At 35.8% G+C, this 20,046-nt stretch overlaps 1 protein-coding gene across 3 annotated transcripts in view; it reads right to left on the reverse strand.

The window, feature by feature from the left end:
• GRIA2 (glutamate ionotropic receptor AMPA type subunit 2) overlaps window positions 1–20,046 on the reverse strand; it is a 91,742-nt gene that overhangs the window by 3,060 nt on the left and 68,636 nt on the right. For all 3 annotated transcript variants that reach the window (XM_070948410.1, XM_070948411.1, XM_070948408.1), the window contains exons 6-12: window positions 15,048–15,215; window positions 14,709–14,813; window positions 11,321–11,431; window positions 10,199–10,405; window positions 9,430–9,800; window positions 1,778–1,976; window positions 1–212 (exon numbers count right to left, since the gene is read on the reverse strand). The exon at window positions 1–212 is cut by the window's left edge and continues 36 nt beyond it. In XM_070948410.1, coding sequence (XP_070804511.1) covers window positions 1–212; window positions 1,778–1,976; window positions 9,430–9,800; window positions 10,199–10,405; window positions 11,321–11,431; window positions 14,709–14,813; window positions 15,048–15,215 — 1,373 coding nt within the window. The remainder of the gene's footprint in view (window positions 213–1,777; window positions 1,977–9,429; window positions 9,801–10,198; window positions 10,406–11,320; window positions 11,432–14,708; window positions 14,814–15,047; window positions 15,216–20,046) is intronic.

The raw sequence follows: 20,046 nt of genomic DNA on the forward strand, positions 1-20,046 counted from the left end.
CCTTTGGAATCCAAATTTCCGCCAACTTTCATGGTATCGCAGGGTTTTCTTTGCTCAATATATTCATTCATGGTGGACTCCAGCAAGTATGCATATTTTCCTTTCGATTTCCGTACACGATTTACACCTTCTGCTGTAGTCCTCACAAACACAGATGGTTCTGCACTTTTCATGTAGGTCCACATTTTATCAAATACTTGAATTTTGGATCTCTGTGGAAAGCAGGCAAGCTGCTAAATATTCTGATCTTTACAGATACTGTATACAAGCTTTCCTTATACATATCTTAAAACATTTCACAATAATTAACTGTCACATGGATAACAGTTTATTATTGCCTTTTAAAACCATTAAATAGCTTTTACTAAATGGGTGACATTTGACTACAGTATATGGGTTCATAAATAAATATATGGTGCATAATAGATAGTAATAACTGAAACAAGCTAAGTTAGCTAAACAATTTTCTTTGTTTTAGTTTGAATTTCATTTCAAGTGGAATTGTATTTACAACTCTACAAATTGACTTGTTTTATTACATAGATCAAAAAATTACTTCCAACCTTCTCATCAACAGATATTGACGAACTCATTGTCTCGTCTCTCTCTCTCTCGTCTCTTCCAAAAATTCCTTTAAACCCGTATTAAATTCTATTTTTTCTCAATCATTAAATCTATAAATCATCTGTTCACTTTTTTCTTCTTTTAGCAAAAAGTCCCTAAGAGGTTTCCAGTTTTATAATAAAGAAATTATTGTTTTTTCCCTGAGCAACAAGTCAATTATCCAATTCTGCAACATGTGAATAAGCAAGTAAATTTAACTTGATACTGGAGACAATTATTGAGAGTGTTAGGTCTGATGAGAATTCCTTCCTTTGAGGACTAATTCATATGTAGTTCCTTTCCTGGGACATTAAGATAAAGCAAGGAAATCTTATTCCTGGTGACTACAGGGCAATTCAGGCAATAGAAAGTTAGTTCTTCTGGTTTCATTATATGACTTCTGCATGGAAAGAATGTTGCAGAATGCCACTTAAAGGGTAGATGGAAGCTGCCAATGTTAATTTCAAGGAAATCCAATCTCCTTAAACAATATATTGTACATGTTTGACAAATAAAATAAATAAATAAAATAAAATATGAAGTTACTTAAATAGAGAAATCTTATCTGGCAGCCGAGCAAAGAATAAACAATAAGAAAAGTTGTTTAATTTGTATGGTTAACAAATCAGGTGTGAAAAAATATAGAGGACCACCATCAATCTAATAATTACTGGATTTTTGCAACTCAGACTGGACTTTGATTAGTTTGTAGGACAGAACGTGCAATAAACTTCAAACTACAATGTTACAACTTTAAAAAATGTGCTATAACTCAATTTAAGGAAAATATTTCTGGCCTTCAATTGCCAGAAATTGATGAGTAGTTACTTCAGTGGCCTGTTCAGTGGATTTAGGATGTTGTAAAGAACATGAGAAATTTAAATAATTCATTAGCAGAATTATTAGTTGCAGAAATGCATAATGCACAATCCATTTCCTTAGTATGGAAGTTATGACAGATGGATGTAAGATTTAATTGGAAATCTTGAAGAGGGATATTTGAAGTTGTAGTAAAAATTTGTAATTGATTGCTATGCTTTATAAAGTAATAACCTATATTAAAACTCTTTGGTTTCTGCTTTCTATTCATTATGGCTATATTAGAGAGTGCAAGTATAGCTTAATATTTCAGAATATTTCAGAATTTCAAAGTTAGGTTAGCAGAAACTCTTACCCTAAAAAATTCTTTTGTTGAGCCAGAATCTAAAGTCCCATAAGCAATTTCTGTTTGTTTAGATAAATCTTCTGCACTTTCAATAGGAGACACCATTCTTTCCACCGTCAGGAAGGCAGCTAAGTTAGCCGTGTAGGATGATATTATAATCAGTGTAAAGAACCACCACACACCTCCAACAATGCGCCCAGACAGGGATCTAATAATGTATGAAATAGATTTGTAAAGTGAAATGAATATCCTAAAAGGAATACAAGTTATCAGATTTATGTATATGCTGCACTGGGTAACTCGGAGAACGTTTTATTCATGCTATTTGGGAAAGGAGAGGTATATGTTGCTATGCATGCTAATCACATAGGAAAGTAATAATATTTTACTTAGATAAGGTGTGTCACTAAATTCAGGACTTCTGTATTGAATTAATGTACTATTGGATCTTCATAGGTCCAAGAATCCTGCAAAAGAAAGCTACTTAGATCATGTTATTGCAATATTTATCTTAAAAATATTTTCATGATAACACAAATGAGAATGTTTACAGTAAAATCAGACAAGATCAATGAAATACATTGAAATCAAAACAGAATATTTTAATAGGTTAAAACCGCTATGCACAATGCAGGAATTTCTCTTACAATGGATTCAGTGGATATTGGTTGATTAAATAAATTAGACTATAATGGTATCTGGAGTTGCCATAGGGTTTTCACTGAATTTCTATTAAATATTTCAGCATTTAACATAGTGGAGGTAATATATTTGGCAACAATATGTATCATTATAATGGAATTTTTTTATGGATTTAAATGTTTAATGTCACTGCATATGACTTTTGCCCAATCACTGCATGCTATTTCATATCTGTATGAAAAACTCAAAGTCAGAATCTGACAATAAGATTTTAAAAATATTTGAATATAATAGTAGCTGTCTATTATGAATCTTTATTTTCAATGTATTCTATATAAGGAGACAGCCAAAAAAATAAAAAATTAAATAAAGTAAACCCTGAGAGCAATAGATTATCTAATATCTCTCTTTTTTCCTTCTTTTCAATTCTGTCCGATTCTCTGAGACTGCCTGGACAAGACCAGTTTTCTTGGTTCTTCAGAAGTGGTTTGCCATTACCTCTTTCCTAGGGCTGAAAAAAGCAACTAGCCGATGGTCACTCAGCTGGCTTTATGCCTGAGACAGAACTAGAACTCAGAATTTCCCCTTTTTAGCCTGATGCCTTACTCCCTACACTAAATTTCATCTCAATATCTATATGGCTATCCAATTTCAGTTTCAATCTTTGCAAAACTTTGTTATGCATAATGGCAACAAGTGAAGCAATACGACTTTGCTACTTTGAGAAAAAAACTTCTATCCGGTGATTAACTGCAGTCTCTATACTTCCTATAGTCTTATATAGGTGATATTAAGCACAGCCTACTTAATATCATTTATTCTGAATGTGCTAAAGCATTATCAATATGAAGGCATTGATTATTTCAAAGTGATAAGTGAAAAAACTGCCCCCTAAGAATTTTCCAATACTTTATGTAGGAAAAAAGCATTGTGCATGGCAAGGGAAATTTAGATGATACAAATAGGGCTGAAGAGAAGTATTAGAACTACATCAAATCTAAATGCTAGATTCTGGTCAGCAACTATAACAGAAATATTCATTTGTTCATTCAGATTGCTAAAGTTCTCTCTTATAATTTATGAAAGAAGTCTCACTCATTTCATATTACCGTTGTTCGGTGCTGGCATACAGCTTCATAAAAATATATGTAAGTAATTATGGTATGTAGGTTGAATATTTAGATGACGACGATGACAATGATTTCTCTACAAAGGGTCAAAGGAGGCTACAGATTTGCATATAATATTTCCATTTAATAACATAAATTTATATAAACTGTTTTGAGTTCAAATCATCCCGTTTCTTGTGCAAAACATGTCTTCAGTACAAATATGCTGATTTGAGAATTTTGGGAGTGGTCTTGAGTTTAAGAGTTATATTTTGAGTACATTTTTGTTTGTTTGTTTTATGTGCAAAATTCCAACTCATTTGGAATTTAGTATAGTTGTTTATTCCCAAAACAAGATGATTTTCATGTTTCAAAGTGAGAAAACCTTGAGTTCAAATTATTTCAACATAATGGAAAATATTGTTAATATGTATTTTTCAGTTGCTGTTTAGGGTGTATTGGCTATCTTTCTCCTTTGGTTTAATCTAATTACATTAGACATAGGACAGGTCAGCTCTTTAACAAAGAATGTATTCAACTGCCTTCTGATGCCCAATGCTCTTTAAGGTCACTGATCTAAGTGACCAAGACTTTACAGAACTTGTACAGAATGCAATTATATTTGTAAGGACAATAAAAACAGTTTTACAAATTTTCATTCCTACATGTATTTTTATCAAACTTCCATTTTTCCTTACTCTCAGATCATAAAATCTAAATTGAATATACAATATTCACTGTATCCACTGTAAAAAAACAAACAATACTTCAAAAAGCCCATTCATGGATAGATCTTATAGTGGAAAGGAGCTTGATGTTTTCCAATGATACTATCAACTTTAAGGAGTATATATTCCAAGAAATGTAAACCATGACAGGCACAAACAAGGAATCAAATTAAATACCTACACTGGAGAAGGAAATCACTCAAACCACTTCAGAATTGTGCCAAAAAAAGTGAAATGGATATATATAGTCAAATTAATGTTAACATGATTTTGGAGGAAGATCTCTCCAAGCCAAAAGATAATGAGCTGCCAGGTAAGAGAGAGAGTACATGTGAGTAGCTTTAGTGTTTATGATACATCTTGGTTAAAGCCAAAAAGACACTTAAATACTGATGATACTAGAAGCAAAAGAAAAAAAATGCTGCAAAAATATGGAATGTCAAAACAATAAAGTCTTTGAGAGTCAAGCAGCATACAGGTTTAAAAACAAATAAATATATAAAATGAAATGAAGCAAAATTGATGTTGTTACAGCCAGAATTCAGCATTTAACATTAATATTCTCAGAATTTTCTAAGTGAAATAGATCCAGGTGGCTCATTTTATATCAAAAGAATAGATATTCTTTGGTACTTAAAACCTAGGACTATGGCTCAGCAACTATAGCCAGCCAATTCCAAAACCCAAAATCAGACCAGGACTCAGAAAGGTATTTAAACGCCAATGCTCCTCCAGACAAGCACAATCCAAGGCGCATTGAAGATGTCTCCTCGAATGGGGATGAAACATTTGCAACCAAATTGCCAAGCTCAGAGTCAAACCAACAACATAGACATTCTACTCTAAACAAGAATTGGAATAGTTGTGATTATGAACAAATGGATATCAATGTCAGTGCTAAAATATAATACTAAAACATGAGGCAAGTCATCGTATTATAGAATTTCAAGCCTACATTCAAAGCACAGATGCAGAAGATGTAGATACCAGTTCTATGATAACCTCCAACACCTTGTTGACAAAACATGTATACACCCTCCCCACACATCCATATAGAAACTACTCCCAACTGGAATATGTTTTACTGTTTTACTTCAGTGTATGAAATGAAACAAGAAACAGACAACCAGAGTTCTGTCAACTTCTGCCAAGTAAATCTTTCCAATACTATAAAAGACAATTCTATATGTGCACTTCATGTATTGTATAATACCAAAATCCAGTTGTCTATCTATATACTCTGCAAACAAAGATAAAGGAGGACTATTTAGTCAGCAAAATAATACCAGATGCTGTTACATTGTGAATTCATTACAAAATTTCATTTTAAATTAAATATAATAAAATATATGAACAATGTAGTATTCCGTATATCTAAGTGATAGAGGTTTCGATTTAATGGATTATATTTGATAAACACAGAAGCTGAAGAACTCTGAACTAAAAATTGTGACATAATTAAAGGTGAAGCAAACAAAAATGTCCCAAAATGTAAAAATAAAAAAGAATATAAAATGACTGCTGTTAATATTGAAAAATAGATGAAGACTGGCAGAGAGCAAAGGGCAACAGAGAAAATTTGCCCAGGTAAACACTGAATACTAGTGTCTGCAGAATGATGTAAGATGGGCCAATAGTGAAACATGTTTTGAGAAATCACAATGCAAAGCCTGACCCTTTGTTACTTGCCACACAATACTATACTCACGTATATAAGGACAGAGCTTGCACTGTAACATCACAACATACTTTTCATCTTTTTGATGAAATCTTGCTTGTTGCATATCCCTGTGACACATCTTTCCAAAAAGAGCAAAGAAATACAAGTAGTTGCATCTAAATATGCAATGCAAAGAAACTAAAGATAATGAATGAATGAATAGGAGCCTTATGTAATGAAAAAATGGGCATGATAAAAGACATAGGCAAAGATTTGTTGGAAAAAGAAAACATAACATGTGAGTATAGGGAAGAACTGTACAAAATGGATCCCTAAATGATTAAATGTATGAAAATTTGATCAGTGAACTAGAGATAGATATTCTGAAAAGTGAAGTCAAATGGGGTCTGCAAAATATTTCTAGCAGCTGCAGGAGTCGATTAAATATCAGCAAACAGTTCAACATTTTACAAGATGATGCAGTTAAAATGCTACTTACAACTTTTAATGAGGTAAGAATAACACAGCAGCGGCCAAGGGATTGGAAAAGATAAATTTATATTCCAGGAGAAAAAAAAGATGATCCTTCACATGGTGGACAAATAAAACTCAAGATCCCACAATTCAGTGTTCAACAATGATGGACAGAGAAGTGCCAGATATACAGATTGCATTCATAAGAGGCAAGGGTGTCTCAGATCATGTTGCTTAACATCTGATGATTGATGGAAAAGGCAAAAATACATCTACTTTTGCTTTATTGATTATTATTGATTATATAAAGATTTTTAATTATGTAAATCATGAATTATTTGTTATAAGATTTGGAATGGAATCTGGGATAACCAGATGGAAGTACACAATGGCTATATACTGTACAGTCACTTTTTTATTTAACTTTCATACAGAATATATTGTGCAAAATGCTGAACTAGAACACAAGGAAATTGGAATTAAAATTGCTGGAAGAAACATTAGCAACCTCTTTGATGCCTTGAAGTTAGGAAGACAGAAGAAATTGCCCTCTGGAATAAGGTTGCTCAAGAGATTTAAATAGCTCCTTTCCTACTGGTGTTCCAAAGGGTCCTCAAAAACTGGTCCTTTGCCCAGGCTTTTTGGAACTGAATCCAATTTTTCTTTTTTCCCATCTGGTTATCTTTGACATCTTTGCTCTTTTTTGCTTTATGTTGCTTTTTTCTTTTAATTTTCTTTTATATTTTATAAGCTGCCCACTGTTATTGGGAATCAGGCTGCATATTGTGCATATGTATGTTTATACAGTATATATGTATATCCCCCCCAAGATTATGTCAACAGAAAATACCAACCACATATAAATGGCCAGATAAGAAGTTAAATCAGTTGTAAGATACATCTGTGAAAACTGGTTCATCAGAATGGTTGAATGATAAAAAAAAAAAAAAACCTGGTAATTGAACAGTAGTTCTGAAGATACTGTTGAGAAAATTTGAATATTTTGCATAGGCAGTCTATAATACATGGGTAACAGTCAGCGGAGAAGATCCTATTGCTTGGAAAAAATCAACACAATCAATTAAAAAGCCAGTAGAAAACAAGGTGGCTAGATACTGTGTGACAATACAAGGATAACCTTAAAAGAACTCGAAGAAGAATTTACTGACAATCCAGAGGAAGTAATGTCTAGCAGATAACAAAGTATAGGTAGCAACTAAATAACTAAACAACACTTAGGAAATACTTTCTAGTTAGCTATATGGCTGGACACCATTAAAATTGACTGGTGGCTGGACACCATTAAAACTGACACCACCCAGAGCATAGAAAAACTCAAAAAAAGTAGTACAAGATCAGAAGAATTGAGAGACCTGGCCCAACTAACACCACCATCCACATTATTTCCCCCCAACTTTATTTAGATTATTTGGATAATTCCTTTGTGTTTTATGTTCCTTGATAGAACTCAGTAGCAGATTCCTGTAACCTGAAAGAAGTAGAATATCCAATATATATATATATATATATATATATATATATATATATATATATATATATATATATATATATATATATATGTTTTCTCAGGTTTTCGCGGGTGTTTGTATGTAGGTCTTTGGTTATTCGGGTCTTCTCCCACGTAAAATTGGAAGTGTCTTGGCGACGTTTCGACGAAGTCTCATTCGTCATCTTCAGGCTGGTGTTCTTGGCTTCGTGCTTCCAGGCATGGCCACAAACACGAAGCCAAACAACAACAACGCAGCTCACCAGCTCAAATCCCCCTGCAACTCAGACTAAGCTGAGCACAACCAAGCCCCCACCCAAACAGAACACACCCCCAGCCAATCAGAGCACAACCAACCCCCCATCCAATCAGAGCACAGCCAAGCCCCTAACCAATCAGAACACACCTCCACCCAATCAGAACACAGCCAAGTCCCCACCCAATCAGCTCACACCCCCACTAGCAGTTAAAAGGAAGAGACAGCTGAGATCTCACATTGCTCCTGGAAGCACGAAGCCGAGAACACCAGCCTGAAGATGACGAATGAGACTTCGTCGAAACGTCGCCAAGACACTTCCAATTCTACGTGGGAGAAGACCCGAATAACCAAAGACCTACATACAAACACCCGCGAAAACCTGAGAAAACATATATATATATATATATATATATATATATATATATATATATATATATATATATATATTCATTGTATCTGATATTTTTTCTGAAAGGTAAAAATAATAGGTCAGTTATAATAGTGAAACCAGACAAAAGCCCAGCCTAGCAATTCTTAGGGACAGACTTAATTTCAGTTCTGAAATAATGTCCCTACTCAATATGATGCAGCAATGTGTGCCCCATCAGATTTGTTGAGTTTCAGCCAAAACATGAAGAAAATGGACAAGTTGGTAATACTGTGGAAAGAAATAAAACAAACATGAGTATAGTATGGTTCATAAAATAAACATCTATCTGAATTTATGTTTTGAAATCAATAGGAAACTTCCTGCGAACAACTACTCTTGTCATGTCTACTGTAATTGGTTCCAGGGACCATTAAGTTACAAAAAATATTTTTCTTGTTTAAAACTAGTACTTTTGCTGAAAGGAGTGAAGGGATTCATGTGCTAGATGGCACAAGAAGTATTTTTGTGATGGCAACCATTTCATTTATCATAAACAACATGCTACCCTTTTTCCCATTACAGCAACTGTGAAATCAGTGCACTTTTGACTGTAAATGGGAATATGCAGCAAAAACACGGTACCCCTCCAAGAAGGCAGGAAATGAGGTAAACCTTATGCATTTTGCAGCCTCTGCATGGTGCATATAAGTCCACCAGATGAAGAACAATGGATGTTAAGAACAAATCAATTGAATTGTCTTCTGTCTGCACCACGAACTGATTCTTTTAGTAAAGACTGAAGATGATTTTGGAAAACTTGTCAGCAGTCACTATTTAGAGTGAATCTATAGGCACCATAAATATCCTTAATGAGACCAAAATGCACAAAGCTGAAACAGGTGTGTAACCAACCTTGGCGAAATATCGCATCCTTGCTGCATAAAGGCACCCAAGGAAAACCAGAGACTATTAAATATCCCAAATTCATTAGTTGATTCGTTACTTTGCGTTTCTCTTCCATCTTCAAACTCCTCAGTATGCCACTCGTAAGGGCTAAATCTGCTGACCAGGAATAAAACAACACTGACCCCAATGTAGGCAAAAACAATGCACATCCAGATCTCATATGCTAAGGGATCAAGAAAGGAAAACACTCCTGGTTTGGACTTCTGTGGCTTCTTGATCATTATAGATATCCCAAGGCTCATAAAAGGCTTTGAGAAGTCAATCACTTCTTCTCTCACCAGTGTTATAGTTAATGGAGCAATTGCAATATCAGCTTTCTGTAATGGAAGCAAAACAAATAATAAGTTATTTAAAAAGGGAATGGCTTCATTGCTTTTGTGCATTGCAAATGAATAATATAATGTCAAGGGAAAAGACAATAATTATTTCAGTGCTAGCATCTACTAATCCAATCTGCCTTAATGTTCTGGTTACTGATACATATTCAAGTTTTATCATATGAGGGCAATTTTTTTTATAATTATATTACGAACATTTATCCCCTACATTTAGGGCAGAATATTTGTAGGAAAAAATGATGAAATGCATTTATATTACCTGTTTTCTAAAATATGTGACCTTGCTTTGATCCAAGTGAGTTTCAGTTGTCATACTAACGAGTATTGAGCTTATCTTCATTAATCAAATACTTGCAATGGTTAAAATTGGCTCTTACCCCATAAACAAGTTCTCCAACCATTCCATTCCAGATTTTTGTTTCTGCATCCCTGGCCCCATACTTGCCATCCCCAACAATTGTGAGTTTGTATTTGAACCCACAGTGTTTGGCAATTTCTGCAGCTAAGTCCACACAGTAGCCCTCATATCGTTCATTTCCTTCAAGGAATTCAAAATTTTTCTTCATCATGACATATGGGGATTCCTGTACAGAGAAACTTGGCTTTAGCTGGTTAATAAAGCTATCAAGTAAGTTGCCTATTTGTTATATACTTTTTGAAGCACAATAAGTAAATAAGAAAAAAAACTTTTTTCATAAATGTTCAGGATTATTTATTTATCGATTACCACAGTAACACTTTTTACAGTCGTATAAAGCCTTACAGATAGAGGCATTCATTTTTTAAAAAAACAAATTCATGATTTTTATTCGCATTAGTGGAATCACTATGATAACAAGAACATTTTAAACACATTTTATTTTTAAGCTTTCAAAATAATATATCAGAAAATTCATGTATATTTCATAATGTTTTATATTTCTCAATCCCCACCAAACCAAAATTGATTATATAGATTTATAATAAACATAGAACTGTCAAAAAAAATCTTACCACCACCAAAACAGTTGATAAAATGTTGATGCCTTTAATATATAATCCAGAACAGTTATGCCTTGAACAAACAACTTCATACAATTGTTAGCTTACTAGGGAAACAATATGGCATTCCTAAATTTCTCTAATATTGTAACTGTATATTGATAATGTCTACAATTTAGTGGAAAATTGTAAATGGCTGTGGTTAAAAAATAAAAAATCCCTTCCTTGAAACTGGTTTTCTCATTTTCAGTCTTCAATTTAAATATTTAAAAGGTATATCTACCACAATAATTGCCATTTAATGGAAAATAAAAAAATAGTGATACATTTCAAAATTCTGATAAATCTGAAAAAAACACATGAAGAGATTTTGTAGTTATTCCATAAACAGTATTTCTTAATTTTTTACACATTCATGGAAAAAACCAGACAGTGATTATCTATACCAACATAGATTGAGAATGAATAATAAGATTACAATTTAGAGAATCCATGTCACAAAAAATATGCTTAATTACCAAAATAGTGGTGACAATAATAGTCTTATTTTCTAATCCTGAGGTATCATTGCCAGAGAGACCATCCATGGGATTCACAACCATTCTGTCCACCTCACTCCAATATCCAATCTGAAAATAGTGATAAATTTTATTCAAATAAATATTTTGTGTATTTTTGACAGATTACAATACCATATCATATTCAAATATTGGATATACTCAAGAAGTAGTGATTTCTATATATTCTCTGCAAAAAATATTTTGTATGGTTTTGAAATAGCAATATAGAGAGTCATCAAAGAATTATGAGAACAATGATAATTTTTGTAGGATTCATTCATGTTTACAGCTGAAGGGAGAAAAATGTGCATTTTACTATATTCAAATTAAAATTTCCATGGCTCTTGAATTTCAATTAAAGTGTTAATTTATGCACAAAAGTTCATGGGTCTTTAATCATGCATTGTACTCATTATTTAACAGATTAACAGAGTTGGAAGGAACCTTGTAGGTCATCTAGTCCAACTCCTTGCCCAAGCATGAGACCCTACATCATTTCTGACAGATGGCAGTCTAGTCTGTTCTTGAAAGCTTCCAGTGATGAAGCTCCCATAACTTCTGAAGGCTTGCTGTTCCATTGGTTGATTGTTCTCACTGTCAGAAAAGTTCTCCTTATTTCCAGTTTGAATCTCTCCTTGTTCAGTTTCCATCTAGCCTTCAGATGCTTTGGAAAATAGCTTGACCTCCTCCTCTCTGTGGCAGCCCCTCAAATATTGGAACACTGCTATTATGTCTCATCTGGTCCTTCTCTTCATTAGATTAGCCATGCTAAGTTCCTGCAACCGTTCGTATGTTTTAGCCTCCTGTCCCCTAATCATCTTGGTTGCTCTTCTCTGCACTTTTTCTAGAGTCTCAACATATTTTTTATAGTGTGGTGACCAAAACTGAATGCAATATTCTAGGTGTGGTTTTCCTAAGGCTTTATAGAGTGGTATTAGTACCTCACTTGATCTTGATTGTGTCCCTCTGTTAATGCAGTTTAGGATTGCATTGGCTTTTTTGGCTGCTACTGCAGACTGTTGGCTCATATTTAATTGGTTATCCACAAAGACTCCAAGATCCCTCTCACAGTTACTGCTATTAAACCTGGTTTCATCCAGTCAATATGTGTATTTGCCTAAGTGTAAGACTTTACTTTTCTCTACATTGAATTTCATATTAATACTAGCTGTACCTGGTCACGCGTTGCTGTGGCCCAGTCTTGTGGGTACACAATATTTTTTGACTGAGTACCAATAATTTCCCTCTGTAGCTCAGGTCATGCCTACTTTGCCTCCGTCCCAGTTTGCCACGGGTGTAAGAGCTGGTTTCCCGGCTTGCCGGTATAACCGCCTTCACCTTCGCAGCTTTCTGCACCACAGGCAGCATCAGGGTCCCTGCCAAAGGTACGGCATACTCCGTTAGTCGGGAGGACGGTTCACGGCGGTTGACATTTCCCACAATTTTGCTTGTGGGTTTGGCGTCGGCAGCACTGAGGGGAAAAGACCCGGCTCATGCCTGCCATTGTGGTGCTGCGACGTTAAAGTCCAAAAAGATAGTATAGCGTGTGTTGCTTTTACGTCCAACAGATGGCGCTGTTGGACGCCAACATGCTAAAAAGCATGTTTTTACCTGTCACAAGTGTGACATCTATATAAGATAGGTATATAAAAACACGCCCCTATTCGAATGCAACATTGTGTCAAAATTTCAAAGCAATTGGTGAAGAACTTTCAGAGATTTAAGATTTTGAACAAACGGTTACATTTTTATTTATATAGATAACCAAGCAAGAGTTAGAGAATTCTGTAGCAAAATACCTTAGTTTCAAAGTACCGTATTTTCTGGCGTATAAGACGACTGGGCGTATAAGACGACCCCCCCAATTTTCCTGTTAAAATATAGGGTTTGGCCTATACTCGCCGTAGAAAACTACCCCTCTTCCAACGCACACCAAATAAAAATTAAAAAACATCAACTGGCTCACCCACAATGTAAAAGCAGCTGTGCTAGACCCAAAATGGCCCCTGCAACAAGCAGGAACCTCACACAGCCACAAAAAGCCCCCCAAAAAACAACTTTCACACTTTACACACACACAACACAACACAACACAACTGGCTCACCCACAATGTAAAAGCAGCTGTGCTAGACCCAAAATGGCCCCTGCAACAAGCAGGAACCTCACACAGCCCCAAAAAGCCCCCAAAAACAACTTTCACAATTTACACACACACAACACAACACAACTGGCTCACCCACAATGTAAAAGCAGCTGTGCTAGACCCAAAATGGCCCCTGAAACAAGCAGGAACCTCACACAGCCACAAAAAGCCCAAAAACCCAACTTTCACATTTTACACACACAAAATTCCACATACAGCTTTGTGAGATTTTGTGTGTTTGTGTAGTTAGAGTGAAACACTACAAAAACATACTAAATCTCAGAAAGCTGCACAAATATTATTTTATTTTATTTTATTTTTATTTTTATATGAAAGCTAAATTTAAAACTTCCTAAACTTTAAATGGCTAGGTCTAAAAAAGAACAACTAAAAAAAACCCCAATTAACTATTTTTTTTAAAGATCCCAAAGGGGGAAAAAACTTACCCAATAGAACAGGGGTCTCCAACCTTGGCAAGTTTAAGACTTGTAGACTTCAACTCCCAGAATTCCTCAGCCAGCTTTGTTTTGCTGGCTGAGGAATTCTGGGAGTTGAAGTCCACAACTCCCTGCCTGCTTGATTGCAGGCAGGGAGTTGCTTGCTGATGGAATGGATTCAGGCAAACGAAGCAAGGCAAGCGAAGCAACGCAAGCAACTAAGGTAAGCAAGCTGGAGGGGGAAAACTTTTTTCCTTCTCCATGGCTCTGGCAATCCCAGCTGAGTTGCCTGATTAGCAGATCGTCAGGGCTTGGATTGTCAGAGCCATGTGAAAGAATAAAAGTTTTCCCCTTCTCCATGGCTCTGGCAAACCCAACTGAGTTGCCTGATTAGCAGATTGTCAGGGCTTGGATCATCAGAGCCATTTAAGGCTCGTCAGAGCCTTTCGGGCTGGTCTGCCTGGTTACAGGAGAACGACACCCGGCGTATAAGACGACCCCCGACTTTTGAGAAGATTTTCATGTGTTAAAAAGTCGTCTTATACGCCGGAAAATACGGTAATATATATATATGATTATAGCTCATAGTAATTATGATCTATATTTTCATTTCAAACATGCAGCATTTTAAAAACAATCCTAAGGAATTTATAAAAATAACATTAATTAATTTTTTTGTATTGTACATTACATTTTAATATATTTACTTTTCCTATACTATTTAGAAGGAATGTAGAAGTAACTTTCTATTTATCATAAATTTACCTTCCGAGGACCAGTACTTTTCAGCTCCATGACATTTATCGTAAAGTTAATTCTCTTTCCATTCTGATCAAACTTTATATTTCCAGTTAAGCCTTCCACCTGAACCTATATGAAGTAAAAAATGGAAAGCATAGTAAAGTTCAATAAATAAACATATGAAATTTATATATTTATTTACTGTGTTTATAGACAAAATATATTTTATTTTATGTATTGCTAAGAAGTTCTCCCAGAAATAATAGATATAATAATCCAAAGTTTTCATATGTAAAATGAAGTGCAATTAATGACTTCCCCAGATAATTTGAAAATATACAATATTAGTTCTAGAAAGATTACCTGCTTCAATGCCCTTTCTATTTCTACACCATGAGACCAAGGCACTGCCGGGTTTGCAAGACAATCACCAGCATTTCCTCTTCTAGAAATTTCAATCCGTTGTTTACGCAAGTTACGGAATGCTTCAGTCATTACTTTGACAGCATCGTAAGTAAGAGCTGATGTGTACTGAAAAGAAGCAGATGTATATTTAGTGAAACTGAATCAATAGTATTTGTTTATTAAGTAAATAAAGCAAAAAAAAAGAATAAACATACGGTAGGTTAAGGAATGCTGATTTGTAATGCAGAAAAATAAGTAAAATAATATCCATATCTCTTGGTTGCATTTTTGCACAATACAATCTAATTTATTTGCATATAAGAATGAATTGCATTAAAGTGTCTGCATGGCTTCCAACAGCTTTCAATTAAAATACGCCTCTCACTACATAGACTATTATTGTTGAGATGTTCTAACATACTTTTATATAATCCACCTGACAAAAATTTAAAAAATAAAATTTTCTTTTGAAAAAGTAATTGTCTGTGTAGGAAAAAGCTGAACTCTGCTTAAAATAAAGTGTTATATTTTTGATTGAAATAGACTTTTTACAACTGTTTATACTGTATAATAGAGACCTGGTTTAATTATTTAATACCTTTTCCACAAAAATAGTACATTATTGAATGTATTTCAAATGAATTGAAACAATCCATTAAATTAAAGCTTACTGTAATAGAATTATTCCTTTGAAATTTAATTATGTTTTAATCAAAGAATGAAAAGTCTACATATATAATACCACATGAAAAAGCTTGATATTATGTTTTATTTCTTGGAATATATTAAATGTCAAAAATATTATAAGAGTTCTTGTATCATCAAAGTTAAGTAATCAGGATATATGAAACAATGTCTACTAAAAATCACAAACAGTTGCAATTTCTCTGAAAAACAATTGTAATGAGTGAATGGTCAAAATCAATAGCTCCTCAGGGCAAACCTTTAAACAGTCTCTCCAGATAATAAAACTGTCATCATCATCATCAATATTGAAAACCTTTTCTTTATTAGTATAGTATAGTATAGTTCAGTTCATCCAGTCTCCACTCTCTTTATATACGGAGTCATCAATAGAACTTTTTCTTACCTGAGTCCATTTCAAACCCTTCTATTTTCAGATACAATCCTCAACACCTCCATTTAGGACTGGGAAATACTGTATGTCTTGGAGAGTTGCTGCCAGGCAAGGGGATCAGTCTGAGGTTTTCCATTTTCTGTACTACTAACAATGATCTGATTTCTAAATTGCTGTTTAGAAAAATCTGCAAAAATCTAGCTACATCAAAGAAGCAGCAGTTATATACCACTGGAAATATGAGTACAGCTCTAAATTATAGAAAGCTAAAAGCTAGCAGCAGGATTGTATTATTGGTCTAAAGCAAGCATGTCCAACCTGTGACCCGCAGGACACATGTAGTTTGAAGTTCCTGAATCCAGCTCTTCTTCATTGTCCGAGCTGACCTCTGGAGCATCCATTACATAATCAGTGGAACAACTTACTTCCAAAAAAAGTGGGTGCTCCAACACTGGTTTTTTAGAAGAGATTAGACAACAATTTGTCTGATGGTGAGCCTATGGCACGCAAGCCACAGGTGGCACGCAGAGCCATCTCTGTGGGCACACGAGCTGACCCCCAGGTCAGCTCCACCGTGCATGCCTGTGCGCCTCCTGCTGGCCAGCTGATTTTGGGGTCTCTGCCGGGAGGCGTGTGCATATGCGTGGGGAGTGAGAGGGGGTCACGCGCAGTGGTGGGATTCAGCCAGTTCGCACCACTTCGGGAGAACCAGTTGTTAAATTTCTGAGCAGTTTGGTGAACTGGTTGTTGGAATAAATTATTAGGGCAGAGAACCGGTTGTTAAATTAGTTGACTCCCACCACTGGTCACGCGTGTATGCACGGGGGGTGGGGGGTGCTGTGTACCTCCCCTTTGCCCCATTTTTGGTCCCAGGAGGCTACAGGGACGCTTGCTAGCACCAAAATGAGGGTTGTGTAGGCATGCACAGGCCTGCAGGGGGGCATTGCATTAGGGGTGTTGGCATGCGTGCTTGTGCTGTTGCGCACGCGCACATGCTTTCGGCACTCAAGGAAAAAAAGGTTCACCATCACTGGTACAGGATTTGTTCAGCAGGGTGTTGGACTAGAAGACCTCCAAGGTCCATTCCAACTATTATTCTGTTAACTATACTACCTACACTATTGACTATTTTGTAGATTATGATGAATTCTATGGAATATGTAATAATTTTCTATAATATGAGCTGAGTGATTATCAGTTCTTTACTGTTCTTATTAAGTTTTGATATTTTATGAACATTGTTGTTAGCCTGAAGCTCATCACCACTAAATCTTCAGTTTTTCCACTAAAATAAAATCTCCACTACCTATCACAGACTCAAAAAAAAACCAAAACAATTACAAAGTCTTGAAGGAGTGGGAACATGTACTTCAGTCAAAAATATGGTGCAAAGGGTGGTGTCCCAATGATCTTTCCAATGAATTGAATACCTAAGCTATTCTTTTTTATGCCAAAAATGCAGAATACACTCAAACTATTTTTCCCTATCCAATAAGATAGGTAGGGTAACAAAATTGCATTGGTATGTGGGAATGACCTTGGGATACATGGGGAGAGACCCAACCAAGGGAACAAGCAGATAAAAGGCAACTTAGCCCAGGAATGTGGGAAGGACAAGAGACTCAGAAAAGATCCTCCTTAGTTTCTTGGCCTGTCAAGGAGATGAGAGAGGATACATTCGGACTTGCAAGTTTATGTTAATGTAACTTTACCATAAAGTTGATTGATTGATTGATTGATTTAGTTTGTATGCCACCCATCCCACCAAAGGTGACTCTAGGTGACTTACAGACCTTAAATTAAAGTGCACCTATAAAACATGAAAACAATAAGTAAAGATCGTAAATTTAAAGCAGAGTAAAGAAGGAGGGAATAAAGTGGGCATACTCCATTAGCCAGCTCCAAAGTACCACACCCCCATTGAGGCTAATTGGCATAGTCATTCTTCAAAGCATTTTGGAAGGCCAAAAGAGCGGGTGTGGATCTCATCTCAATGGGCATAATGTTCCAGAGGGAGGAGCCATGGCAAGAAAGACACTTTTGTTGGACACGTCAGATGAAATTCCTTAGCTGAAATTCCACAGCATACCCTTTCACCATCACCATCAGAGTAAGTTGATTTCTCAGATAGCCTGGATCCATACCAAGAAGGGATTTAAAGGTGATAACCAACACCTTGAATTGGACCGAGAAGCAAACTGGCAGCCAGTGCAGTTCGTGGAACAGCAGTGTAACAGGGGCTCCAAGAACTGCAATGCAATTGTGTTTTGCACCAGCTGAAGCTTCCAGTTACTCTTCAAGGATAGCCCATGTAGAGCATATTGCAGTAATTCAAGTAGTCCAAGGAAGAGATGACAAGGGCTTCAGTTACTGAGTGAAGGGATTCCTGAGCCAGGAAAGGGCACAACTGACACACAACACAAAGTTTTTGCAAAAGCTCTCCTAGCCGCGACTGCCACCTTCTTTCAAGCAGGAATCACAATTCTAAGAGAAACCCCAGACTGGACATCAGGTTAGTGTAATCCCATCCTAAACTAAATATATTAAAGAAGTCCTAGAGCCAGAAGCTCCATGCACCCAAAGCCACTAGCTTTACCAGAATTCAGCCAAAGTCTCTTGTCTCTCATTCAGACCCCCACAGCCTCCAAGCGCACAAATTACAGTGAATTAGTTCATCTGCTGTGATTTCTGTATGGTTTGCATCACAACATTGGCATAAAGTCAACATGTGGAAAGAGGAAGGCAAGACTTTCAAAAAAACTGGGAAAAGTGTAAAACTGGGTGAATCTTTGGTTTTGAGCTGCAGATTAACTATTACTAGAGTGACATGGGTAACCTATGAAATGGTCCAGTAAATTTGAGATCTATTTCCTTACATAGTCACAGAAAGGGGGAATAGTAGGTAGAAACTAGATGTGATTTCCAACAGTGATGTAAGGCCTTCCTAGACATGGAAGGTAGCAGAAAAATAGTAGGAGGCTGGAGCCTAATCTTAATGGTTCTGAACAGTTGTGGGTTGCTCCCAGTTTGGTCCGGTTCTATAGAACCGGTAGTAAAACTGACAGAAGGCTCCACCCATGGGTGATCTGCACATGTGCAGAAGCTTCTGTGCATGTGCAGAAGTGCATGCGCTCCCACTGCAAACCAGTAGTAAAGGTAAGTGGAACCCACCCCTGGTCCTGAAGAAGTTATTGGTTTGCTTGGAGCTCCTATAGGTATCAGGACATTTGTTGGATTTAGAGGACCAAGAAATTCCTAAGAAAAAATTTGAATGTTCACTTTGTGAGAGAAGGGTTATACATTTGGTTGGAATTCTGCCAAATATATCTGGAAAGGAAGTAGGGCTTCAGCACCAAACTGCTACCACTACTACTACTACTACTATTGTGGTATGGTCTACTGAGGCATCATTGAAAAAAACCCTATCCAAATGGTGGCAGGTTTTGTCTCCCCTGCTGAACTCTCTGTTTTATAATATGGGTTAACTGACCATCTGGGTATTTATATGTAGATACTAGAGCACAATTTTGGTTAAATGGTCTGAAGCAGGAATACAAAGACACTTTTTCTGCTTTTATAGAATAGGAGAAGAAAATCAGCTGTCAAACTCCCGGGCTGAAAATTGTCAGAAATTATCCAGGCACTCAGCATAGCAATATAAGAATCTTTATTACATACTATAGTGAAGTCACTTAAAGCAGTCAATTGCCTTCTGTCAATATGAGGATAGATACTTGACAAGGGGATAATTTCTTTTTTTACCCATTGAAAATTAAATCTGACATTTTCCCCATTATTTTTTATTAATGGACACCTTGCCTTGCAATTTTCAGGCACGGTACCAATTAGTTGTTGAATAATTTCTGCCTTGAGAAGTTC

Source organism: Pituophis catenifer, unplaced genomic scaffold (assembly GCF_029215685.1).
Source record: "Pituophis catenifer annectens isolate HBS135680 unplaced genomic scaffold, rPitCat1.0.hap2 SCAF_8, whole genome shotgun sequence".
NCBI classification, from domain to species: domain Eukaryota; kingdom Metazoa; phylum Chordata; class Lepidosauria; order Squamata; family Colubridae; genus Pituophis; species Pituophis catenifer.